At 45.3% G+C, this 27,740-nt stretch overlaps 1 protein-coding gene across 1 annotated transcript in view; it reads left to right on the forward strand.

The window, feature by feature from the left end:
* Positions 1-13,870: 13,870 nt before the first annotated feature.
* NEURL1 (neuralized E3 ubiquitin protein ligase 1) overlaps positions 13,871-27,740 on the forward strand; it is a gene marked incomplete at both ends in the record, with an annotated part of 148,095 nt that continues 134,225 nt past the window's right edge. Inside the window, 1 exon segment of the mRNA XM_084290212.1 lies at positions 13,871-13,955. Within this exon segment, the coding sequence (XP_084146338.1) occupies positions 13,871-13,955 (85 nt within the window).

A 27,740-nucleotide genomic window follows, 5' to 3' on the forward strand; every position in this document is an offset into this window, starting at 1 on the left:
GTAATGACCATTAAATGATTAACGAGATGCTAGCAAAAATAATGGCAGCATTGTGAAATGTAGTTTGTCTTCACTAATAACGTTCTCTGGAGATTGTATGCTCCTGTGCTCTGCCTCATAACTTCGTTAAAGCACCAACATGCAGCTGAGTGCCAGTGAGGAAATACATGGCTTAGTTTTGTGCTTTTCTTCTTAAGAGCTCATTATATATTGCTCTCCTGGCCATTAAAGCTTAGTTCTCTGGCTTATGTGAAAGCCCTGTTTCCCGATCTCTGCGTTATCCCAACCTTGACCTAATTCACGCAGTTTCTGACTGAGAGAGTGTTTTGCAGGTCCATTTATCTGCTTGGCTTTGAACCGATGCTGTGGCGAGATCATTTTAGATGGAGTCTCTTCTCGTCTTGGGAGTGAATTAGGGAATAAGGCAGAGAATTAGGGAATCAGGCTGATCGCTTAATATCCTGGCTCAGTGATTTTCAGACTTCTCTGATCTGATAACACTCGCACATCTTCTAAGGGAGGTGCAAACTCCAGATAGCAGATTTAAAGCTGCTGACATTTAACTAGCTTTCCTTGTTATTTTTCTCAGACTCTTAAAATTAGGCTCTGGCCCTGGGGAGCCTGCAGTTTGCAGGCTGAAAGCCACTGATAACAAACTTTTCTTGATAAAGCAGTTTGTCTTCGGTGCGCAGAGGTGTCACAGAAACCACTGAGGTGTTCAGGAGGAAATGGGGCTTGGGTGAGGGAGCCCAGCTCAGTGTGGTAACCTCAAGCTTGGGCAGCTGTCAGGGCTGACGTGGTCCTGCACTGGTGTCATTGCTTCAGGCAAGACCTTCAGTAGCTGGATTCGTGCCTTCTAAGCCAGTAGCTCTGCCTCTACAGTGTTAATTCACCAAGGATCCTCTGGTAAGTCATAGCTAAAAGCTGATTCTGCAGCTGTATTTCTTTCCAGTCTCTGGAGGATCTCTTGGTCAGTGGGTGTGAGAGCTCTTAAGGTATGGGCTTTGGCTGCCAGTGCTCACATCCCATGCTGGTTTGCTCTTATTCTTTTCCTGACTGTTACACTAAAATGACAATAAAATTATAAAATCTTGCCTGATTTAACCCTAGAGAATATGGTTTTATAAAATACCAAAACAAAATTTGGAGGCTAATTCCATACAAATCGTTCCATGTTGGCAATGAAAATGAGAGATGAAATCACAGAATCACAGAATCACAGAATTTCTAGGTTGGAAGAGACCTCAAGGTCATCGAGTCCAACCTCCAACCTAACGCTAACATACGAACTACTTTCTGTTATCAGTTACCAACAACTTGGGTAGCAACCCAACTGTATGACCACATAAGCCCCTTGTGTTTACAAGATGTGAGCCACAGCACAGATTTCTTAAAAGTCTACTGTGGCTATGGGTAAATTGCTATAACATGACTCCACCTGTACTGGCTGTGATCAGGCTTGATTCTAATACCTCCAAGATCCACAAATAATGATGTACAAGTTCATGAGGAACTGAATAATGTGACAGACCTTTTATTAGGAGTGATACAGTATTTCTATCACATATTAGGAATGGAAGACATTTGTAAAGACAAAGTTTCATCGGGAAATTTCACAATTCTTCTTCACAAGAAAAAATACTTAACCATGGCCTTAAAAAAAGTTGACTGTGGTTTTGAGTCAGGCTTTGGGCTCTGAAAGAGGGGTTTTATAAATGGGGAGCTCTGGCTGTTTGCACCCATAGGAACAAGAGCAGGGGGGATGGAAGGGATTAGAGCAAAAGCTCTAAGAGCTGTATAAATATATATTTTTTTTGTTCAACATGAAGCAATATCTGGGTTTATAGGGCAGGCAGCACACATCAGTAACAGCATGTTGAAAAGGAGTGAGTGCTGTGCAGCCTGAGCTCAGCATGCAGCAGGGATCCTACGCTCCTCCTGGCCATCCATCGGTCTGTCCGATCATACTCAGAGGCAAGAGGGGGATGTTTTGGGAGCACTGAGCATCCCAGGATGGGGCCAACACTCATCAGCAGGGCCAGGAACATCAGCATTGCTGTCCCTGCTGTGTTGTCGCTCAGTGACACAACTGCCTGACCGTTGGTGCCATCAGTATGGTGTTAGAGATTGAAGCATAAGCGTGGTAGTCACTAGGTACACTTGAGCTCATTTTATATGTGTATCTCAAGTACAAAGATTTATGAAGCTAAAAATCTTGAAAGATTTGTAAATCTTTTCTGGGCTTAAATAGTGGTACAGCAGTGTTAAATACTTCTTATGCACTGTGAATAAACTGCAGAGGTTGTTCTGGTAGCTGAGAGGGAAGCGATCCCGCTGGCAGGGCTGGGTGCTGCTAAAGGTGATGGTCTCCACTCCTCTGCGCTGTGAACCACAGAACAGGAGGTGGAGTTTCCTGAGAAAAATGGGATATGCATTGAGACATCAGAACCAAAACACTACAGACTGCTTCTTGCTGCAGGAAAATCTGATCCCTCTCCACAGGGGTAAAAGTTCATCCTGTGTCCATGGTTCGTGGTGGGGTGAGCAGGGAGATGTGCTCTTCCAGTGCACTGTGTAGTTACTCACCCTTGCCCATAGTGATAGTTACAATAACCCACCTCTACAAGAGGAGGCTGTGCAGGTGGTGAGGCATGATATGTGCCTTGCTAAGGTGTGAGCCATCACACAGAGGGGTAGTAGTCTGTTTGGGGTCTGGGTTTGGGTTCTCTCTCAGGCTCCAGTGCTAGCTCCAGCCTGGGCTCAGAGTGAGCCACGAACTCAGCTCATTACAGCATTTCTCCACAGAGATAGAGCGGCTGTTTCTCATCAGGAGCCCTTAGTCCCAACCTTCACCAACCACTCTGGCCCCTTGGCTGCAGTGCTGTCAGCTGGGCCGGGGTGCTGCCGGCACAGGCATCCCCTGCCCTGAGCTGCTGCTGTGTTTCTAAAAGCCTTTTCTTCCAGATAAGAAATCTCTCTTGTCTTCAGGTTCCTTTGGCTCAGCCTAGCTCTGACTGCTGGAGAAGAGCTATTTTTTCAGATGTTTTGTTCAGGATTAGCAAGAGTAGGATGGTTTAGAAACTGTAAAGAGGACATCTTAATCATCCAGGCAAATATCAGAAATTTCTCTCGTAGCTCTTCTCCTTGTCTGCTCAAAAAAAAAAAAAAAAAAGCTTTTTCCAAGGATCTGGGACTCAGGTAACAGCTCAGATGTTAGGTTGTCTGGGCATCAGTTCCTCTGCAGAGTAGTAGTGGGTTTCTGTTCCTAAGTAAAATCCTCACTTCAATATAAAAATGTTGTTTCATTCACCTGCAGAAGCTAGGGCACTGGAACTAAAACACATCCCAGGGCATGTAAAACTGCTGCTTCTGAGTAGCTGTAATTCATCTGCTGGCGAAATTAGAGTCTTGTTTCACGAGGCTGTCTTGTCTTGACTTTCTCTGTGTACATAAGCCACCTTCTCACATCATTAATCTTCTTCTCTGTGTATATTTATGTTATTTATAGAGTGCTGGGTGTCTCCAGAATGTGGTGAACACAAGTGCTGTTATCTGATTATAGCAATTTTGTCTTTCTCCCAGGAAAATAACAGCCTGCCTTAACTTCTCAGGGGGGTCTCTTCCCTCCACCAACAGCAGATCGTCTGTGATGACAAGTGACTTGTGAATGATCCTCGGGGCAGATCTCATCTACACTTGGCCATGATAAACAAGAAACCAACAAATCCTAGGGAGATAAGTATGCTCAGGCTCAAAGGTACAGTATTTCTTTCTCTGCCCATTTTTTTTCTTCTCCCTGTCAGGCTCTAACTTTGGACCCTACTTTTGGGCTTAAAAGCTTCAGAGCTCAAGCTCTGACAGCTTATCAGAGGGAAGATGGGAGGAAGAGGTGGCCGCAGGTTGCTGCGGGTTCACTGCTGCATGACTGGCCTCTGGCATGTCTCTGCTCACTGTCCCTGTGTATACAATTGTGAGGAATAATTCACACATGTTTCTAGAAGATGCAATCCCAAGAAAACAATAAACTTCCTCCAAAACACCAGGTAGTTTCAGAAACTGTGGGTCGGGAAAATCAAACAACCATCCCAATCCCCAGAGATAGCTGCTGCTTCATGAAACAAACTCTGCCCCCTTCAGTCTTGATCCTCAGTGCAGAGCACAAAATACCTTTGGAAGACGAAACTATGGGCTGCAGTTCCTAACCCTACTGAATACTGATAGACATGGACTCAACAGAGTAACGGTCTTGTAGGGCACACTGCAATTTTCCATATTCTCTGCCTCAAGCCAGATCCTTGTGGTTCCACAGGCAATAATTACATGCTGTGCCTGGTATTCTGCAGAGGGTAATAATCTCCTCACTCTCCCTTTGGTAACCTCCTATCTCTGTCCAACAACTCCTGCCTTTTTGAAGCAAATAGCTAGCATCACGCCGTCAAGGATGATAGGATCCTGTGGCTTCCTAATTGCCACCCTCTGCTCCATCAGGCTTCATCTGCAGTAACAATGCTCTGAGTATGGGCCTTTTCCAAGAGCTCTGAATACCCCTGAACTGCCCAGTGTTAAACCTCCCAAGAAGCTCAGTGTCTCAACTTTGGTACCACATTCAGCGTTAAATATGTTGTTGTTAATGTATCTTTCTCCCTTCATCAGGACCTTGTGTGGGCAAACACCCCCTGCCTCTTCCCCTTCCTTCTCTGTAGTGCCACTTGTCCCTTTGTGCCACTTCTTGTCTTTAAACCTCATGAAATTTGCCTTTTTCTTTAGCTGATGGCAGCCCTGCTCTGCAAAATACCATGCTGTAGTGACACCACCGAAAATACCTGAGGTCTCAGCCGGGGTCCCTCAGCAGCTCATGGACAAGCACTTTTCTTGCAGCTGATTTCCCAGCCATGGAGCAGCACCTTCAGCTCAGCCTGTTTGGTGCCCCCGCACGCTTTCTGGTATTTACCTTCGCTTTTCCAGCTTCTTCCTCCCATCTGGTCTCCTGCATTTGTTGCCAAGAGCTACCCTTGCTCGTTGTGAGTAAGTCATCACTGTGTGGTTTAAACTGATTTTGGGGGAACTAAGCCAGCAAACAGTGGCCATGAAACAACCGCAAACCGGTGTTGCTGCTGTGGGTTACAAGCAACACTCTGAGCTGACTTCACTCTGATTTCTGGCTCTGAGCCGTGGCTTTCTGACCTGAGCAGCAGAGCAGAACGATTAGCCATATAAGTGCAAGGCAGGGGCTGTATTTTGGATTATTCAGATTATCAAACTCTCAATCTCTGCGTCTGGCATAATCACTGTTTCATTGCCTGCTTCCTCTGTTAGCTAAAAGTGCACTCTGGAAGCAGATAGAAGCATTGTAACCCCAGCTGTTGCTCTCAAATTCCTTCCCAAAATGAGGCTAGATTCTAATCTACAGGGATTTGACTATTGCAAAGATGGAGAAAGTAAAGGTAAGAACTGTAAGAATTATATAGAAGCAAGGCCCTTATCTTGGCAGTTCACCTTAACTGCTAGCAAGCCTGTAACTAGGACCTTGACCTGTTCAGTTTGTGGAGAAGAAGGTTGAATCAAGGAACGATAATTTGTAAGTATCTTCTTTGGCTGCTGGATCAAACTGAAGAACAACTAATGAGCTCCACTGGCACAGAACTTGCAACTCAGCAAATTCAGATTGGAAGAGAGTTGCAAGTTTTTAACAGACAGTCATTTAAACACTGTAAAATTTAGTTTAATAGTGTGGCAGCTTCTCCTTTACTTGCAACTTTAAAATTAAAGGGGATTTGTTTTCTAAATATGTTTGAGACAGTGAAAATCTTGGCACTAATTCTTAGGCAGAGAAGCAAAATTGCCTTTTGAATCTAGCAGGCATAACTCATGCAGAGACTTTTAGAAAAGATAATAATGTCAGGAATATGTTCATCAGTAAGTGAGAACTGCAAATCTATATCTGTTCGTGAAGTGAATAATGATGGATAATGCTCAGTCACAAGGCTATAATGCCGCCTGCAGGATTTTAGTGACAGCGTGAACAATGCGAGTGGTGCAGTTAGAAATGAAGTATTTATTCATACAGGAAGGCAGTGTTTAGTCCTTATGTTCACGTTTATCAGAACCCAGTGACAGTATCTGATTTCATATTGTGATCCTTTGTGCAGACTGGAAATTTTGAGAAAAGAACAGATCTGTCAGCAAGATTATTCAAATAAGCCCTGCTGGGGACTTGTGCTTCTCCTCTGTTCTTCCTTGGTTTAGATGTGCATTTTGAGATTAGTTTTGAAATGCATGCTAGCTCTTCCTGGCTGTCAAGCCAAAATTAAGGCTGACATTTGCCTGTGGGGTTAGTCTTCACTGCTGGGACAGTGTTGTACCCTTGGAAAATAAATAAATAAATAAATAAATAGTTGCACCTGTTTTGCTGAATTCAGCAGTCCCCAATAATTTCCTGGTGAAAAGTGCTTCCATCATGAATGCACTACAAATTGTCTTTGTGTATCAAAGAGGCTATATGATACTAAACTTGACATTTCTGAGTTTCTGGCTGGTTCCTACCATTTGAGTCAGAGCAAAGAAGAAAATCTGACTTCAGATGCTACCAGCAAGCTGCACATCCAGTGCCACCAGCACTACAGCCTCTGTAGATGGGGATGAAAAAAATAACTGCTGTTATTTCCAGGTCACCTTTTTCGGATCCAGCCAAAATCAGTGAAGTTGGCTGAGGAATCCCCACAGAGGCCATTAGGGAATTAATAAGCAGCATGGTCAGCCCTGTCTGGGGACCTCTGAAGGTGGTGCTCAGCTTCAGGAACTACACAAGGGCTGGACAGCTTGGATGGAAGTTGGTCAGAAGGCGAAGTACTGGGTGCATCCTGCTTCTAAGATCAGTCTAAGGGTGAGTCTAGCTTGTCTGGCTGTTCAGCACAGCTTTTGACATGGTGCATGGTGGTTTTGTGGGGCTGTTTGCTGCCTCTGCAGACTGTAGAGGAATTGGAAGTAAAAATCCAGATTTTTCCCATTGCTTGAAGTTTATTTGGAACTTTTAACCCTCTGAGGCTGTGAAACTATACTGCTCTCCAAGAACCCAATGGGGAAAGGCTGAGGGGTCTGGACAAGAATAGGATTAGGTTGGCCCATCATCCATCACTATGCTAGGAGTGGGGCCAGGGACTGTTGGCAGCCCATTCAGTGAGGAATGTGCAGTGATGGGAAGGATCTGGACCAAAAAGATGTAAAAACATCATGTGCAATATGGCTAGGAAATACTACCATAAAATAACTCCACCTGTAGGCAAAACATCATGTAGGGTCAAGACCTTAATACCTTGGCAACTGAGTATTGAGTAGTATGTCAGAGTTCTTCCTTTGATAATCCAGACCACATTTTTAGGCACTGAGGATGTCAAGCACATTTAGACGTAACCCTTAAGGCACTTGCCCTTTTTCTAACTGACCATATTTAGTAAAGGTTTGTTTTTTTCCAGTACTCCCTGAGGAGGCTGATTTCTCAGCATGATGTAAAGTTGGCTAGAAATGACCCAATTAGAAATCTGAGCACCTCGGCTGTTAATTTGGGCAGTAAATCTAATTAAAAGCAAATATTTAGATGCAGAAATAGGAAGGAGGTATGAGGTTGGCACTGGCATCTGTCATCAAAGTCTCGATTTGTTCCTGTTTTAACAGAAAAACCATTTAGATCTGCAAAGAATTAGGGATCTCCTTTAAAAGGCAAATATCCCTCAAACTCTATTCTTCCACAACAGCTTGTTTGCCACATCAGAAATATCCATCGTCTAGACCAGGACATCAAAGAGAGACTGACAGGAAGGTCTATTAATCAAAGAGAAATGTTGAGGGAGAAGTTACCCAAAAGTAAAGTGAATGGGCACAAAAAGAAGAGAGAGAGAGAGAGGAAACAAACAAACAAACAAAAAACAACAACAAAAAAAACCCCAAAACACTACCCTGCAATGCCGGTACATCTGTGGAGCTGGTAAATTCACCTTAATGTGCCAGGAGGGATCTCTGCTTCGTGCTGCTGGAAGTGGGGGTTCGGTCTGGCTGACAGTGAAACTCCAAAGGGAAGATCAAAGACCTGATTATTAACTATGCTAAAATCCTGTTAGATTTCTCTTGTAGATCAAAGGACCCTTTAAAGAGGGAGGAGCTGATTCCCCTGGAAATAACTTCTGCTCAGCACAGGGCTTTCATGTAAGCCCCAGCTTAGCGGTAAGATCTGGGCTTCTGGGATATGGGACAAATGTGTTGCAGTATGGTTATTCTCTGCTCCTGGGAGCTTTCCTCTGTGGGAAGAAGCAGCCCTGGGCTTGTTCTAATACATATGTGGGGTTCAGCAGGCCCTACCAAACTCCCCAGTGTGGGGAGCACAAGAAGTCTGAATGAAAAGTGAGTTAAAATCTCCTTAGGTAAGTCTTATAAGGTTATAGGTGAGATGTGCATGCCAGAGCTCAAAAAATATAAGCAGTAAGTGTGGGAGAAATACATATTTTCTAACCATCGTATTTATTCTACTTGGTCAATAATTATCTTCATCACATTAATTTTGAGCCTAGTTCATAGCAAACATAAGCAATGCTTTGCAAATGGCTTAAAAATGCAAAAGTCTTTGGGTTCTGCTTGCCAATACAGGGACGAGACCCTTACCATGACTTCCATCCCATAACCAAGCTGACTTTCTTCATTAAAATGAAACTTCCCAACTGAAGCAATTGTCCAAAGGAAGCAGTTCTCTTCTGCTATTTTCCTTGCTTTGTCATGTAGTGCAGTTATTGGATTTGTATGAAGCTTTTCGCACAAGCAGCTTCAGAGAGAATGAAATTACCAAGTGAAAGAAATGGAAAATGAAAAGATAAGATAAAGGCATCTCTGTGTCTTACTTGATCTGGTTCCATGAAAATCTGCGTGGGGAGATTTGTGAGAGGATGGGGCTCCTTCACCTGTCACAGGAAGACACTAGGTGGGGCAAGACATGGAAGTTCAAGTTAGCAAACTCAGAGCTGGAAAGCAGGCACACATTTTTGACTGGGAGGCCAACTGTTGTAGCAGTAACTTCTCTAGAGTGTGAGTTCTCTGCTGTCACGCTGTGCTTTCAGGTCACAGCATAGATCTTGAAAATCTAGTGCACTCCAGTGCAGGAGTCACAGGATGGAGTTTCATGCCCTTTGTTACACTGGAGCAAGATGATGCTGGATACTGTGGTCAGCAGTGGTCCCCACACAGACGTGCACTGACTGTTGGGGAAGGTTTATAGGGCATTGCAACAGGGGATTGTATTACTTTTTTTTTTTTTTTTTTTTTTTTTTTTTTAATATGGGAAATGAAAGAACTTTGCTTACTTTTATGGAAAATGCCTTCTAAATAGACACTGCTGTGAAGATACTTCATGAAGCTGCTTGATGGAAAATTTATTAGGTGGTTAATCTCAACCTAGCAGCTGCAGAGGAGACATGAAGGGGAGGAATGTAGGAAGGCTAAGGGAACAGAGAAGTAAATAAGAAAATTTCATGCTGTCTCTCTGTGCTTCTTTACGTCTTCTGAAAGTTCTCCCTTTCTGGCAACCATGCAGTACCATTTGGCTTTGGGGATGAGAGCCAGGCAGGGTTAGGGCAGGCTTTGCCAGAGCCTGTGGGGCAAGAGACATGAAGAACTGCACAGTGCAGAGCTAGAAATAGGCCAGAGGCTGCAAGTGGGCTGATTTCTACAGAAATGGAAAAAGGGACACTCTGACATGCTGGGGGATGCTGGCAGTCAGGGTTAACTAAGGCCTGTGGTCCTGCAGGATGGAGCTGGGACTCTGAAAAACAACTCCAGAAGTCTGATGCTGTTAGGAAGCAGATCCTGCAGGGCCACATAAGCATCAGCCCAGGAGAATGATTTTTCCTGTGGCTTCCAGGATGGATGTCTGTGTATACATGAGGCACCAACATATTGTGTTAAGTACTACTTGTGTTTCTGCATCTTGTCTTCAAGGTCAGACAGCAGCTTCTGCTCCTGTGCAGGTCCTGTGCTGACGAATGGGAGAACTGCTAATGTAAAGGTCAGAAAACAAACAGAACTAATCTGAAGCATTAAGCTGGCTGTGTGAAACATGTTTTCCTAGTCTACACACTGTAGAGCCAGTGTGTCATGAAATATTGAAACTTTTTCCCTATCTCACTCATAAAAAAAAAAAAAAAAGAGTATCTACTTTTCTTGTGAGAGAGGTGACCTCAGATTTAGCTGTCTCAGGGAAGGAATGCCAAATTGGAAGATCACCTGTCATGATGTCCTTTTGCTGACTGCTGCCTTAGACTGAGCATTTTATAAATGCCGATGGAGATTTGCACCATCAGCCCCTTCGCTTTAAGGTAATATTTCTGAATATATCTTCCAAGACAGTGCTGGATGCTGCTGTGTAATCTGTTGTTTTCTGGCTATGGATTTATGTGTACTCCTGCTCATGTGATTCTTCATAATTACTCCTTGTTTGTGGTTGCCTGGTTTTGTGTGCAGTCCCTTGAGGGTTGATGAGCCTAGAAGGCACAAACACAGGCTTTGCAAAGGGAATTTTTAACTACATTTTCTTCATTGCTGTACAGCACTCCGGAGTTAGAAATCTCTTCAAAACACCCAGAGTCCTTATATGCAAGTGCTTTCATCTGATCTTGCCTTTTTCATAGTCTGAAATTGTGCCTGAGTACCAAATCTGACAGCCTGGCCATCCTTTTCCAGCGAGCTCTCTTTGCATGTGACAGTAGATGCTACCCTCGAGCCGTCTCACTAATCCTCCTCCACATCCAGCCTCTCTCCCCTTTGACGTATGCCCGAGCTGAACAGCTGGAGCTCATCCTTGCACTCGGCTTTTGGGTAGAGAACTCATGGGTGTTGTCGTGACTTAAGGCAGCAGAGGCTGTCTCATGCACAGATGTGACTGCGCTGTGGCTTTCCCCTCATGTTCTTTCAAAACGATAATCACGAATTGTGCACCTCTTCCAGAGCTGATGCTCATTTCAGGTGAAGTTCATGGACTGATTTCATTGTCCTGACAGACTTCTCGGCATGGATTGCAGATCAGTGGTCAGCTGCCTATGCACAGGTACGGGAGGTGGAAGGGAATTATAACGTAGTGCAAGCTCACCCTGCTCTATCACACAGTGTTGTTGCTCCACCAGACCCTCCCCACTCCTTGACAGGACCAGTACCAAGAAATTATATGTCCCTAATTAGTCAGTTCAATCGATATTACTGGTACTAAGAAACAATCAGTATCCTGACTTACGGGCATGGAAGTCCTGCAGTTCTGGCAAGCTGTTTCAATGTTCCCTGTTGCTGAAGCACAAGAAAAAAAGCAAAAACCCAGAATCAGTATGATCCTGTTTTGTCTGTCAAGGGCCCCTGTGATCACAGAGCATATTTCTCACCCTGCTCAACATTTTCTGCAGGAAGAACTGACACAAGTTGGCAAGGACAGCACCAGCCCCTCCTTCCTATTCCTTATCCAAGCAGAGCTATGAGCAAATCCAAATACCCTTTGATAAAGTGAACCAAGATATGATCACAGCAAAAGCCTGGTGCTGTTTTGCATTCCTCCCCACAGTGTTAATGACAGCCTGTGGTGTGAGGCGAGGCGAAGCCCATCCCTCAGAGAAGCTGAGCACGTTGCTAAGGCAGATCTATACGGCTTCCTGCTTCCACTGATGGAATTGTGTTTTACCTCGGCTCCCCAGGGGCAGCAGGGACCTGGCTGAGGACATAATCTACAGGCCATGTGTGGTATAATTTAATATTCTTGCCATGGTCCCAGGATTAAATTGGTGCCTGATGCCTACAACTTGGATTTGGTGGAAGTGAAAGGCACTTGGTTCTTCTGGGAGTGAGCCCAGCATGCAGCGAGGTATCACACAGCGCAGTTAGCGGGCATGATGCATGCGTGAGTGCCTGTGGTTTAATGGGTGGATGCACAGAGATGTTCCCTGTGCTGCTATTTGGATGCCCACCATGCCTACAGTTAAGAACTTGGGGAAAGAGAAATATTTTTTTCATGATCTCTTTTATCCAAAGAGAAGAAGCACCTTTCTGTTATAATTTGCCTTACAATGATGCTTCTTTCTACCATGTAGAACATGATTTCCAGAAAAGTGTAAGTCCTTACTCAAAACCTCTTACAATTCAAGGACAGGCACAGAGGGAGAATAGACAAAAGGAAATAAGAAAGAGTGGAGTTTTTTTTTGTTGTTGTTGTTGGTTGCAGATGATTTGATTCAGCAGGATGGAAGGGGGCAGGAGCTGGAGTTGCCCGTCTGATGCCCATTCCAGTCTTGTGCTTCTTTGTGAGCTCGCTGTGATGAGCTGTCTCGAAGTAGTGTTCACAAAGGATATAAATAAAGATGTGACTCAGTCTCTCAGTCTCTGTCCCACCTCTGCTCATGAGCTGCCTGCTGGTGGATTTACCACAGGGCTGGAGCAGGACCCAACACACCAGCAACACCCACCATCGACAAGCTTGTGTCTGAGCAGCAGTTCAAGTGTTTTCAGAGAACAGGGGATCCTTTGGCTTTTTGGGTGGGGAGGTCGTGGCAATAGCTGTTTTCAGTGTGAAAAAATATTCACGTGTGGTCCCTGACCAGAAAGAGCTTTTCTTGTACTTACTAGGAAGAGGCAGAGTGGAACTAAATAGATAGATGGATAAAACCACCTTTTAGAAAGAAGCTGAGCATTAGACATTTCATTCAATAGAAGGAAGGAAGACGACATTTTGGAGCCCTGACACAGCTGAACTGAAGCTGTTCTCAGTCTTCAACATTTGCTGAAACCCCAGATGAAGCTTGCAAGGTGTGTGCATCTCCAGAACCTGGTCTCTTGAAGAAAAGTTAATACAAATACACAGTAGACCAGCATCCTGTGGGGATTTATTTTAATGTGGTACCTCCTGAACTCCCTCAGGTCCTGGGTTGTGCTCCTCATAGTAAAAATCCCTGTATGACCTAGATGCTGCTGGGGGAGGATGAGGGGAACCTCACTGCCCCATACAGTCCCAGCTGCTTTTGTGGAGCACCTCCACACCTTGCAGGCGCGAGGGAGGTGGTGGTGCATGGCTGCACAAGGTGGCTTTTGGGGGGGGCTGGGGAGGGAAATAATGGCACTGGCCCTGAGATGTCCATGCCTCATACATCAGTTCAAGTGTCATGCTCCAAGGGGAGACTGGTGCTGCTGGGTGCAAGGGGGGGATGCTGGGGAGATGGGTGAATGTTGGGGGGATGTCAAGGGATGCTGAGGGGGTGTCTGGGGGATGTCAAGGGATGCCGGAGGATGCTAGGGGGATGTGAAGGGATGCTGGGGGATGCCTGGGGGATTTGAGGGGGTACCGGGGGGATATGAGGGGATGCCAGGGGGATGCCGGCTCGCTGCCAAGACCCCGGCCACCCCACTCCCTGCACCGCAGCTGAGCCGTGGGGGTCCCCGCGTCCCCCCACCTGTCGCTCCAGCGGCGCCCCCACCCCATGCCCGCTGTAAGGGGGGGTCAAGAAGGAAGGGGGGGGCAGAACATCTGTCTCCATAGCGACGGGGCGCGGCGGGGGGGTCTCGGTGCCGCCGCCCCGCCCCGCCGTACCGAGCCGCCGCGGAGCCGAGCGGAGCCGGCGCGGCCCCGCGGAGGGCGGCGGCAGCGCGGGGCTATGGGGCCGGCTGGGAGCGGGGCTGGGAGGGCGGGCGGTGAGCTGCCACCCCCTTAAACCCTCCAAAACCTCCCATCCGACCCCATCCCATCCGACCTCATCCCATCCCAGCCCGCTCCGCCGCCGCTGCTCCCCGGGAGAGACCCCGCGCGGTGCCCTCCCGGCCCGGCCCGGCTCGGCTCGGCTCGACTCGGGGCTCGGATGCTGCCATGGGCAGCCGCTTCTCCAGCATCCCTGCGCTGCCCCGCGGCGGCCAGGGCCGGCTGCACCGCGCCCGCCACCATCACCTGAAAGGTAGGGCTCCCGGAGCGCCCCGACGTGGGGTGGGCACCCCGGGCTCCTCTTTGGGACGCGTTGGGTCCCCTGGGTGCTGTGGGGTGGCACGGTCCCGTGCCGGCACCCCTGGGGAGCGAGGGGACAGCCCGTCGGAGGAGTCGGAGAGCTGAAGTGCCCCCAGGTGCTTCTCTGGCAGGGAACGCTTCGCTTTGGCATCTTTTCTGGGTGCCACGGGAATGTGTCTGTGTGCGTGGGGCTGACAGCCCTGTCTGGAGGAGGGCAGGGGGTGTTTGGGGCACCCTGAGCAGCTTACGTGGTTATTCTCCTCCTCGTGAGGATGAAATCCCCTTTCTGAAATCCCTGGGCACTGGCAGGACCAAACCAGATGGGGATGGCTTCTGTAAGGTGAGCAGGAGTGACTGCCAAAGTCTCCTCTGTCCCTGCCCTTTTTTGCCTCTCTGGGCTGGGAGGCTGGTAGCAGAAAATAACCTGTCATTCTGGAGAGGGATTTCCTTGGGCAGCAGCACACACCGTGTGTGTTCACTGCTACCTGGGTACCTCTTTGTTAAGCAGAGGATGTCAGCCATCCCTCTGTGAGCAGGGATCGAGGGCAGGTGCTGTCCCTGCAGCCGTTTCAGGAGATCAGAACTTGTTGCAGCTTCACCAGTGTTGCAGGATTTGCAGCCAGCAGCATGGGAGATGGGGATGTTGGTATTCACCCTCGTTTTTACTGAGCTTTTAAACCATAGGATAGGGGAGTGGAAAGGGTTAATAAGGAGCTAGGCAACTGGTTGCTCTTCTGAAGGATTTTCTAATACTTGCATTATACTTCCCTTCCACCTCTGTGCTTGGATGATTTGGAACAGTTGCATGAACTGAGGGTGGTCATACCATGGCTGTTAATGGCCATGCAAGGAGGCATTACGGATGCTTGCTGCTCTGTCATGGACAAAGTCAGTCAGAAACTCGGCCCAGACAATGGCCGTGCTTAAAATCAGACTTGTGAGAAGGGTGCTGAGCCCTAGATGGTGAACCATCAGCTCTGTCAATGCAAACAAGAAGGTGTATGACATGCTGTAGTAGCTGGTGTGCAATTGTAAACTGCCAGGGAGGATTTATCTCTGAGAATCATGCTGTCAGCTAGAAATCTTTCTGGAGCAACCTTAAGCAGATAAGAATTTATAAACTGGAGCCAGAAGGGACACTGCCACTTAATCAATTACCAGTGGCTTACGTGAGATTTCCAGGATGCTCCGTATGAATCACCTGATCTGGGGGGAGGGAGGCTGATGGCACTTTTGTTTGTTTTGTTCTTCCTTTAATTTCCATTTTAATGAAATTCCTACCTGTGCCAAGGCAGCAAGTAGAAATGTTCTCAGACTGTAGCACTGACATCATTTTGATTTGGAGTAAAGAGTTAACAAGACATTGTCTTTGTTGTAAAAACCAAGCGACTGCCAGGGACAATATGTGCCTTTTCTGTCTTTTTTGAAACCGAACTGCCTCAGGTCCTACATTTAAATGCAGAATAAACAAGTCTGATTGGATCTGACAGGTTCCTGTAAAATGCTCTGGAGGCACCGCAGTGAAAGTATGAATGTCACACAGTTTTGTTACAAATCTGCCATTTAACATTTTGTAAAGTGTATTTTAATTGAAGGTCCCCAGTTCTTCTTCCCTTGGTGCCTGGCTCAGTGAGAGGGACACTGAGCTTTGATAATTCAGCCACCATTGAGTACTCCCCTAGCCTGGTGCCAGGGGTGATTTAGACTCATCTTTGCTCAAGAAGAAGCTCTGACTGCTATTGGTGGTCTGGGGACTCTGAAGCCAGTCCCTGAACCTTCCAAATTTGTCCCTGCTGTGTAAGAAGTAAGACCCCCATAGATCTGCTTTCCACATGTACTGAAAGTTTTTATACCTTTCTTTTCTTGCTAATCCTGCTAAAAATATTCGTCGTTAACTAAGCACATCGTCTGAAGACCCTAAGATACTTTGGGTGACATTGAAGACACAGAAATATCATTGAAGACACAGAAATATCATTGAAGACTGGCATGGCTGGCAGAGTACTTGCTGTGCTTTTGGTGTCTGTGTGTAAGAAGGACAGCACCCAGCTGGGTTCTTGGATTTCAGCTTCAGTTTTAAGACCAGGTAGCTGGAATAGGCAGGTCTCTACTGAAGGTGCTGGTGAGAGTAAATCTGGAACCCCAGGCAGATGATTTTACTGCTGCTTTCAGAGCTAGACAACACTTTAAAATCTGATCTGTCCAGCCTTAGAAACGTCTGTTTCTGTTCACTAGAAACTGCTGGATGCCAGGACTTTGGTGTTACCTATTCCAAAACACTGTGTCACCCCTGATATTAGTGTCACAGTTGTGCCTGAAGGCTTTGGCCAGTTTGGAGACGGTGAAAACTAAAGTCAGCGAAAACAGAAGACATTTGAGTCCTCAGCTGCTCAGATGCCACAGTCTTGATGTGGCTGTTAATCTTGAGGCCATGGCCAGTGGCTGGAAGGAGTTTGTCATTTGATGGCATAACGATGGGGAGGTTGAGGTGAGATTATTTTCAGTATTCCTGAGAGTTTTTCACTTCCCATAATCCAGACATGGCTGTTTCTCTGGGGTGACAGAAGGTGATCCATTGTGTACTTTCCTAATGAGCAAAAGATTGTGATTATCTGGGAAAAATCTCCTTACGTTGCAGCCAGATAAACTCCAGGAAATTTTTGCTGTCCACCCTCTCTGAAATATGGTTTGGGACTGCTGTCGAGCAAGGTGTCTCTTAATTCTCCTTTGTAATCCTGCTGTAGCTGTAAGCTGCCCTCCTTGCCTAGTGTTACCACTTCCACACACCTGTAGCTGTTGCACTGTTTCCTTAGCTATTGCTCAGCCTTGCTAGATCCGTTTAACTCTTCCTGCTGTGATCTGTGGGCTGTGTACTCCATCAGGCCTGCTGTGCTGTTCCCAGATTTGCTGGTCTTGGATGCTAGGAATGTGTTTTTAGCTCTTGGACCAGAGGTGAACCTGGTGGTGGACCAGAGGTGGGCCCAAATTCCATCTCCTGGGCTCTGTGGGCAAGCTTCTCTTTATCCTCGCTTGTCTCCACGTCCTCAGATGCAAGAAGGCTTAGCAGTTTCTGTGGACCACAGATCAATATCATGTTGTAGAAGCTAAGAAATCATACCGTCTCCTCTCTTAAACCCTTTCCTTGAGCATCCTAGGCAGGTTTGCTGCTCTTTTTTGATCCTCCTCTTGCCTTGGAACGCTGTTTTCCATGGGGAGTGACAGTGAGCAGGATTTCTTCCCGTCGTTCTTCTGACGGGTTATGATATTTATGCAAAAGAATGCATGCACTACATTAGAGACAGCCTGAGGTACTCAGGGATCCTCTTCTCAGCAGTGGGTGATTACTCATGGGTTATTCGTTATTGTTTGTGTTGCAGTGGCATCTGGAGGCTCCTGTAGAGATCTGAGTCATGCTGGGCTGGGTGTTTCTACAGCCCCTGCTGAAAGGGTGTGCTGTGCTTGCTGCTCGTTCAGACAGATAGCTCTTGCTCGTGGGTGTGTGTGATCTCTGGGACAATTAGGGGCTTATATCTCTAAAGAACCATGAGAAGCAGGTTATTACCTTGGCAGGGCAGTTCTTCTGAATCTCTTCTTTTGCTTGGAAAGCTGATGTCAGGGCCAGCAGTGGTTTGATGAAAGCTGGGACCCTGCCCTTCTGTCTGTGAGCCTCCAAAAACACAACTGCTGTGCAGCACAGCGTCGTGGAGATGGGAGCTTCCCTCCTTCCTTAGCCCCTGGGGATACCAGTCATCACTACACATCTTACATGATTCTGTAGTCTTTGCCGGCATTTTTGCAGTTGCCATTCCAAATTTTACATGTCCCATTGACTCATAAATGTGTCGGACATTTTTCTCCTTTCACTGGTATTTTATGAGCCTCTGAAATGAATGCGGGAGATAGGAATCTGGATGGTGGAGGCATTTCAATAATTTTATGTTGTTGACAGGAAAGAATATCGTGCTGCCAGCTCCATTTCTTGTACTTGCCGGATAAAACTAAGTGGGGAGGAAAAGGACGTCAGCAGCTGGTGAATGAGGGGATTAGAAATTGGGGTGCAAGCAGGGCATCAGGGAGAATGCCAACCATGGTGCTGTGGGATAGCCTCGGCTCCCAGTGCTGTCATAATTGGTTCCTTGAACTATCATTTCATTTTCTTCCAGCCTTAGGGAGTCAGAAGTTTCACCATCACAGGCTCTGAAAGTTGCCTCTGGCTCCCTGCTTTTCTGCTTCTGTTCTGTCCTGGGGTTTCATTTCCCTCTGACCTGTCAGTCTATCTGGGTCATAGGTGTAAAGCTTGTCCTGCATGAGGTTTCCAGGTGTATGTTACCTTCTCCCAAGCACTGGATTTTTTTCCCCAAGTTACTGAACTTTGATGTATTGAAATTTAACCTGTCTAAAATCGCCCAATGCTCCAAACACAGCAATTTATTGACTTTACTTTTTCTTTCCAATTGTCCCTTCCATAAGGTACAGAGGCCTGTTGGTGAAGCAGGTAATGGTGCAGCTTGGAAATGCAGTTGGAAATTTCCCAGGAAACGGTGTGGTGCTTTGCCTGTATTTCACAAGGGCAAGAAAGGCTGCTTCTGAAAACCACTAGGAAGCAAAACAGCAGTGAGGTGATTGAGCTGAAAATGTTAGTCCAAGGCTCAGTGGTAGTTAAAAGAGCAAATTAAATAGTAGAAATCATAAGGGAAAACAAAGAGAAGAAAATAGAGATGTATACAATTTATACAAAAAATAGATTGATACGATTATATAATTGTATAAATTTGGATGTTGTCTGTAGTTCTAGTTCTTCCCTTTCCACCATCTTAAAAAAAGTACGAGGAATCTGGAAAAGGTTCGGAGCAGGGCAACAAGGGTGACAATCAAAGGTCTGAAATAATTTAATGTAAGGAATGATTGAATAAACTGGGATTCTTACCTCTGGAAAAAGGGACAGCTGGGGTGGTAAATGATAGAGATTTAAAAGTCCTGGCTGGCATGCAGAGAAGGGGCAGAGCTCCACACTCTGCTGTCTCTTCCAGTACAGGAACTATGAGGACATCAGGTGAAGTTGGTAGTTCCCTTTGAGCAGATGGAGCCTGTTGCCATCTGCAGTGGCTGGTAGCTTTCAGAGCTCATTAATAGTGGATGTTATGAGTGCAAAAATGGGTCCAATTTTACATGACATTGGAGGCGGTCATGAAAGAGGAATCCTCTGAAGTTTCCTGCATACAAAACCCACACACTCACCCTGCTCGTGTGGGCTTTCTAAGGGGGTCTTCCTAAGGCTACCCATAATCAGCTGATAATGATAATGCTGAGATGAGAGCTCAACATTTCTCCACACCAGTGACAGATGGAGCTGGGATGTTCAGCGATTGTATTGATGGCTGCAGGGACAGCCTTCTCTGATGTTGGCTGGTCTCTAACTGGATCCATCCTCTTTTTTTGTGAATATCCCTGCCTGTATGTTTACAGAGTGGTTCATCACCACGGCAGCCTCGGAGTCATGCACAGAACAGAACATCCAGGCTTTATCTGGGAGACAGCAGGGACTGTGACAAGGTCCCTGTGCAAACTCCCACCACATCTTTCATGGATGAGACTATGTCTCCTGCACCCCAGGGTTTGGACAAATAAAGGTGTTTTTGCATTTGAGGGCTTTTGTGAGTAAGAGAAAACAGGTTCTCTTTGCTTACTTTGACCCCCCCGAGTGACAAAGAGTGTAAGCAGCCCCCGCTTTGTTTTGTTTCCTAGACTACTGAAATATCAGCTTTTGTGGATATCCCTGTATCTGGGGAAGGTTCTAATGCAGAGGCTTGGAAGATTTCAGATTTGGCAGCTGTTCTTACCTACTGCTGCTAGGATAATTGCAGGAACCAGCTACTTCTGCATCGGTCAAATTGTTGCCCGTGGCAAGTACACAAGTACATGTCATTTTACTTACGGTGTGTAACTTCACAGTGGCTACTTATTTCAGGGTGGGGATCCACATGTGCCCTGGTTTAGGCTCTCTTGAAATTTTCCTGAACTGTCCTGAAGAGTGGGGTCTGCAACACCTGTGTTTTGGTAGCGTGTCCATTCTCCAGTGTCCATCCATGGTTGATTTGTGATTAACGTGGATCACTGCACCACGCAGGTGCTCAGTGCCGGGTTGCAAACTGACAAATCCCCAAGTTGTTTCTGACTTTAATCACAGCACTGTAGAGGTGCTTGGTTCTGTGCCACAAATTGACAAATCCCAAAGTAGTTTTGGAGACAAGAGCTGAATTTTAACAGAAACACAGAGCCTGGCAATGTTAAAGCTTCTGCTGTGACTGAAACACGTGTACATAAACCTGAGCTGCCTTGTAACCTAACTGGGTAGGGTACTGCTAGCAGTGCATCTGGGGAGGAGGGTAGGCACGTGGATAATTCCCCATATGAAGGTCTTAGGTTGATGCAACTATGTCGCTAAAATTAAGCCAGGGCAGCTTTTCATCTCCGCTCATTCTTGGGCATCTCTAGCTGGTAAAAGCAAGTTGTATATAAGATTCTAGTTCATGTTTATATTACTGGTTATTTGGCCTTCCAGTAACATGATTAAAATAGAGTTGCATTCTAAAATTATAGAGCAGAGGGTGCCATGGTAGTATTATATGTATACAATTCTGTTCGTCCCACTCGGTTCATCTCTTCGCTGAAGCATGGGGAAGGATTCTTGGCTCTTAGAAGATGATCAGGTCAAACCTCGGGGCTATTTTTATGCAAAATTCTAGAAAGTAAATGTTAATTGTTCTCAGCCAGCCTGAAAGATAAAATACCATGCAGATTTTTAGTTTATTTATTTTTTATTTTTTTTTAAATGTGCTTCGTGTATTGTGTAAACACTTTTGGAAAACTAATACTAAAATTTTAGCCAAAATAAATTCTAAAGTACTGGCATTGCTTGCAAAGTCTCTCTCCTCTCTTTGTTCCTTCATGTTCAGTATTTGGGTTTCATGCTGGTAACACTGATGCTTCCAGATGTTCCTGCATGTGTGGGCTTACACATGTGCATGGGCATATGCAGGGATTCCCTGTTGACTGTTGAGCTCATCATTTTATGGTATGGCCAGAACACACACACTGTTTAGCACCGGGACGTGAGAAGACTGGCAGCTCCCACATTATTTCCTAAATGCGTTACAGCCTTTTCAGCAAAGCAATGGCTGGGGAGCTCTGTAGCTGGCCATTGCCAACTACTCGTGATGAAACAGAGGTCTGTGGGTTGGCCATGAGCTACGGCTGCAAATATCTGCTATCCAACCGAAGTCTGCCTTCCTGCTTTCCCCTTTGTGCTCCCCTTGGCTTGTCTCATGGAGGGGTACAAGAAGCAACACATCAAGTTTAATTAAAACTTCCCGTGTGACTCCAGAAACCACTGCTGCCTATTTTCCCAGCTAGGCCAGGAGAATATTCTGGGAAGCAGTTGTGTGAATAATCAAAGGGGAAGAAAGTTGATGAAAAATTCCACTGACCCAGTGGAAATGGTTCTACTCTTGGGAGTGTCTTTAAAAAACTGTTCAGTTTGGGTAAATGAAAAAGTTGAATTTGCTTTCAAACAAAATGCTTTGAAAGTCTTTTAGATGGGACCAACAAATGGGTCAGGTTTGGCAGGTTTTGAGCATTTCCTTTCATTTTGAAATAGGGGATTCAGAAGGGGTTATAGGTCCATTTTCCAAAATTAAGGGAAGGGTGCTGCCAACAAGGGCCTTTCTTCTCAGCAACAGTCACACCTTTCCTGAAAGGGTGATTTTTTAATAGTAATGGAATTGGGTTTGGTAAATTGAGTTTCTCTGTGAAAGAAAGGTCTCAGTGCTTAAATCCATTAAATTTTATAACATTTTCTCAGGCAAGTGAGAAGAATTCTTATCTGAAAAACATATTTATAGTCATTGAAAATATTGTATTTGAATTTGCTAAAAGGCAAATAAATCAAAACACTGTAGGAACAGAAATATCTAATGTGCTAGCACAGGCATTTTGGGTTATGCTTTGAGAAGAAGTTTCATCCTAATGGGGTATGAAGGAAGGAGCCTGGCTTTTGAAGAGACAAGGGTCTGCAGGATGCTGTGCAGAGGTGGAAATGTGGGATCCTTTGTCCCAGAGGAATTAATCAGGGGCACTTTTGGGGTGTTACTTATGGAGCGGAATGGGAGCATGAAAGTCTTTGTGAGCAGCGTCTGTCTGGACGTCTTTCTGGCTTCACCCTACTTGAAAGCTGGAGCTCACACCTTGACCCTTGTTTAGAAGAAATATAATCATGTTATGCTTGATTCATTCTAATTTATGTTGACTTCCCATACGCCAACACATGATTTAAAAACCCCACTGATCATCTTTTATCCTCTGTTAGGCATAAGCTCTGCTTGATTTCCCTTTAACTGCTACTTGGATGGAGCCGTGACTATGTTTTGTGCTCTGCTGCTCATCAACACCATCTAATGTAAAGATTAGTATTAGACTCTTAAATCGCTGCTGGACAGGCTTTTGCCAGATAAGCTGAGCAGAAGTAGATTCAGAGCTTATTTACTATCCAGATTTCAACTGTTCATCAGAAGGTCAGTTCAAATCTCCTCCTTACGTGATAGCTGCTTAATTTAGCATTTAATTGTATTGATATTACTATGGATGATTTCTTTTATTTGAGCAATTGGTGGAATTGCATTTTAAAATATATATCTCACTGGATCATTTTTGGCCATGATACGTTTACTTTGTATTTAGCAAGTATTTACTAGGTAGGAAGGGAAGAGATGGTTTCCCACAGACATATTGACTCCCTTCAGAAGACAGGATGCAATTGGAAGAGTTCAAACAGAAGCTGTGTATTATGTGAGTCACCTGAGCATGTGATAGAAAATGGGAAAGAAAAATTGTGCCTCACCAGTCAGTCATGTTTCAGCATTTCAGCAAATACAAAAATGGGAGAAGTAATTGAAATAATTTATTTATAAAATATTCTGCAAATACATTATGAAGGGCCTGGGTAATGTTCGGGATTTCTATATTCCCATTGCTATCTTGGTGTGTCATTTATTGTATTTGTTTTAATAGTAGAGCTCTTCAGTGATTGGATCTCTTAATAGGCATAAAATAAAATAAAAATGCAAAAAGTGCTCACTATTTAAATCTACGAATACCTTTTGTTTAGAGTAGAGATGCCAAGCAATGAGGACAGGCATCAAGAGCTTTACACCTCCACTTGCAATCTGTCCTGCATTCGTTGCAGCAGAAAGTTCTCACCTAAGCTGGATGCCTAACAGCCTCTACGGATGGTCTGGTACACGGTGCATTTGCTTTGGATGGTTGTTCTCAGACTGGATTGTCATGCACTGGTGGACTTAGCAGACAGATTAAAAATCAGCTGGAGGTTTCAAGCAGAGAGCTCCTGCAGGTGGGACGTTTCGTGATGAATGGAGCGAGCTCTGGTGCTCTCGCCCATGCTCCGCGTGTTTGGTGGCTGAGCAGATAGAGTCAGTCCCCAGTTGTCATCCCAATGTGAAGCCCAGGAGGAAAAACTGCCGAGTGATGGGTGGGAACAGAGACTGAGGGTAAACTCCCAATTTGGAAATGTTAATGTGACATCTATTATTAATAACCCCACTGTGAAAGAAAAGAAAAACCACAACCCTAATGTTTTGCTGCAAATGAAGCTGTGACACAGGGAAGTGGCAGGCAAAATTAAAATTTCATTCTTGCCATGGTCTTACAATAAAGGTTTTGTGATACACACCCAGCAATGCCACTATAAATAGTCTCGTTATCTAATCTTCCAACTCAGAATATGACAGAAGATTACAAATAGGGAAACAGTGCAGTGTAGCTTTTAGCTATTTTCCCACTGCTTCACTTGCTTCTGCCGGAGCATTATTGTTCTGCCCCTTGTAATTCTTACGGAGACAACATTATTCACAAGTACAGCATGTCACAAGCAGGAGGAGAGTTCAGATAAAACCCCGAAGATTTATGACATAGTTTAGATAAGGCCACGTAGGAACTGAGACGAGGGAAGCAATAATTTGGAGTCCGGCGGCATTTCTCAGGGTGCGGTGAGAACTTCTTGCCAGCTCCACTGGCTCAACACAAAGCGAGCGTTTTATAAGAAGGTGCTCCATGTGGTGGGCTGCAGAGAGAAACCTTCCCTAATGAATAACCCAGACACTCACACAGCACAGACTCTGTCCATAGAGGTTTTGGACCTGATCCAAAACCAACAAGACGATGCTAGAAAATTTCACAGGGGCATAGCTAGTGCAGAGAAAACCTCCTGTTCCTTTTGAACTTTTTTTTTTTTTCCCATGGGAGAAGACAGAGGTGGCTGGAGGAGAGATGATAGCTCCTTTCTTCCCACTTCCCTGCCCTGCTGGGGATGCAGATGCCCATTTTTGACCCTTCCTTGGAGCCCTCCCCAGCCCATCTCACATGGGGCACCTGAAGGCAGTAAGGAGAGCTGAGTCTTTGGGATGCTTCCCCTGGGCAGGGGCAGCTGAAAACAACCTTCTGTAGCCTTTGAGTGTGGACACAAATAATCCTTTTCCACAGGGGACTCTGGATTGCCTCCTCAGCTTACATCAAGTGACACAAACTTATAGTGGCCATGGAAGAGGTGGGAGGGAGTATGGCTGTTTTAAATCTTTAAAAAAGACTCAAACCATCCACTTTTTGCTGTATGAGGGGAGCACGAAGGCTTTGAATGCTTGTTCAAACCCCAGTGTTTCCACACTACACAGCCTGAGGGAGGCTCTCAGCCTCCAGCACCCAGCTGGACCAGGCTGGGGCCGATGGAGCACATCCAGGCAGCTCGGTGGAGCTGCACATATATGCTGTCCAGCCATTGCCAACTACAGAAGTCCTCTTCTATGCCTCTATCAACGCCTTCTCGTGAAGCAGCTAAAAGCAATGATGAAACTTGAGGAATTGAGCCTCCCTGCAGCTGTTGCTGGGAGGAGGGAAGAGAGCTTGTGCCATCCCCTTGTCCAAAAATAGGACAAGGGATGATTCCCAAGCTGATTTTTAGGGAGGTAACATGATTTGTTTTTATTTTCCACAACAATTCAGTGACAGGAAGACTCAGTTAATCAGCTGTGTAGGACACAGCAGTCCTACATCCATCAGTTCCTGTAGAGCTCTTGTAATCCAGGGTCAGGATACAGTTTTGTCTCCCAGGGAAGTGCTGGGACTTGAGAGCTTCCACCTGTACTCCCAGCCCATTGATGCAGCCAAACAGGCATTCACCTCCACGTACCTACATCACCCACTCCATTCCCTGGTCAGCACAGCACCCATAGCATCCTTCTGCGAGAAGGCAGTCGTCTTCAGCTGACTCACTGAGGTGGGCACTTCTGCCTCTTGCAGAAAATCTGAAAATCATCCTTAAATATTGCTAAAGGCAAACAAGCCAAAGAATGTCCCTGAGTCTACCTGCCTGAACTGAGGCCCAATATTGCTAGCAAACTCTTTGGGTTATTCCAACCACCCCAGATTCTGTTATTTCAGCTAAATTCATAGGCATAAGCAATCAGAAACAGTGGCATCTGCAATGCTTTCTGGGCACAGGCACTCTTGAACCATAGCCTATTCACCAGGGAACAGAGTTACCTTCCTAGCAATTAGATTCTGCAGGCAGATCAAATCAGCTGTTGGAACAGAGGTTTTATATATATATATAGTAAAATGCTCCCAGGTGTGCTTTTTAGTACTGCTTCTGGGCTGAAGTAAGGATTGATTAATAAGAGGCACCCAAACCAAGTTATGTGGTGAAGCAGAGCTGGAGCAGGGTGCTTTTGCTCTGATTCAGGGATCTGATTGAATTTGGTGACAGATGCCAAGGATTTATGTCCTTGCCCAAGTTTATCTGTTAAATTAGAAAGTGTTAAAAGCAGGAGCTATTTTTGGAATAAACATATTAAGTAGTGATGGAGAGTGCCAGCTAGGTATTGGTGGGGTGGTATTTTATTTTTATGTATGCTTGTCCAAGGTATATTACTCAGAGCATCAGAATAGAAAGCTGCAGGGATAATACATTGCTCTAGGTTTACACCAGAATACTTGAGTTCAGAGCAACCAGTATGTTTTTTTGTGACATTAATGTGGTATCATAAAGAATATGATTAAATTATATTTATTGTATAAGCACAAGTGAATATAATATAGTACTATGCAGTTATAATTTTTGCTGTAAAGCTCCTACCAGTTGTCCATATTTCTACATTAACATGGAGAGGGGATTATCTTAATATGTTTTTTTTTAGCATGTTGATAAATGTCCAAACTGTAGAGAAGCTGTTACTTGCCTTGGAAACCATTGCAAAGACACCTCCTGGTTCTCTGCTCACTCTCCTCCTACCAGTAGTCTTTCTCCATTTAATTTATTCTGTAGTATTGCCAGTAGTGTTGTTTTGCTTGATTTATTCTGTAACTTCACCTAAAATAGACTCTGACCTTTAATTTTTGTTTATAGCTTGTATCTAATTCTTTACTTTTTTTTTAATTATTTTATTATCTTATCACCTCCTTAATGAGCGTTTTACCCTTTTTAGCCATTATTTAGCCTTTTCAACTTCCCACAGGCCATCTTGAAGCCCCTGAATGGTGACAATTTATGGCTGAATCAAGATGCAGGGTGAGGCTGAACAAGGTGACCCATAAACTTCACAGAAGTTGTTGCATTTCCAGTGCCTCTGAGGCCATCTTGTGCCTCAGAAATTAATATTAGTAACTGCTACTTACAAATTGCCTTTTACTGTGCTCCACCAAATAATATGATGCTGAAAAAATTTATGACAGCTAAAATATCCTGGAGTATTCAAATAAAAGCCAAACATATAAGGAAACCATGTCCTGTGTAGGAAGGTTACAGTATGAAAAAAAAAAGATGGCTTGCTTTGTCTGCAGGTCACATTGACACGTGAGCTAGAAATACATGTACGAGATGGAGACCTAGATGTGCTAGATTTAAGGGGGAACTCCGTAGCTGCTGCCGTGGGACTATTTTCAGGTGCTCAGATGAGTGAATAACCCAAATATAGTTTAAGCCTGTGACTATTTAATTTTCATAGCAATGCAAATACATTAGGTGAAGGCTAAGAGCTCTGCATCTAATTTAGCAGTGTTGCTTTAGCAACATCATGCAGGATGCAAATAGTCTCCTTGGTAACACTTCCTAAGTGTCATTAGATAAGCGATGGTTACAAACACGGAAGCAGATCAGAAAGAGAGTCCTGCTCTTGTCCTGTGCCTTTTTATAGCCCCAGACACCACGATTAGCAGGAAGGCAAAAGAGGAGAGGAAAGCAGTTTGGAGGGTAGGAGCTCTTGTTAGCATTTTACGTTTTGTTCTTTGGAAAAACACACTGGTGGTGACTGGGTTATCTGAATTGTTTTAAATAATGTTTTAAATAAAAGGAGGGTGCTGTCCCTGCCACTGATGGCACCTCCACCTCTCAGGGACAGGCACACACTGTTCTCCTTGCTCTCCAAGGGATGCAGGTTGCAGGTATTAATGCCTAATGGCATCCTCATGTCTTGGTGAGTTTTGAACCTACAGGATAGAAAGGGGAGAGGGAAGGAGACCCCAGCGCTTAGTGTGAGGGTGACCGTGATATCTTCACTCAGTGTGGTGGTAGGGGATCTGCTTCTGGGCTGGGACCAAGCACAGAAGCTGCTCCCCTTCTGCCGAGTCACTTCCCCTGCCCCACTATCACTGTCAGTGTATTGCCTCTCCAAAA

The sequence above is a fragment of the Netta rufina genome, assembly GCF_964035555.1.
Source record: "Netta rufina genome assembly, chromosome: 7".
In the NCBI taxonomy this organism is placed as follows: Eukaryota; Metazoa; Chordata; class Aves; order Anseriformes; family Anatidae; genus Netta; species Netta rufina.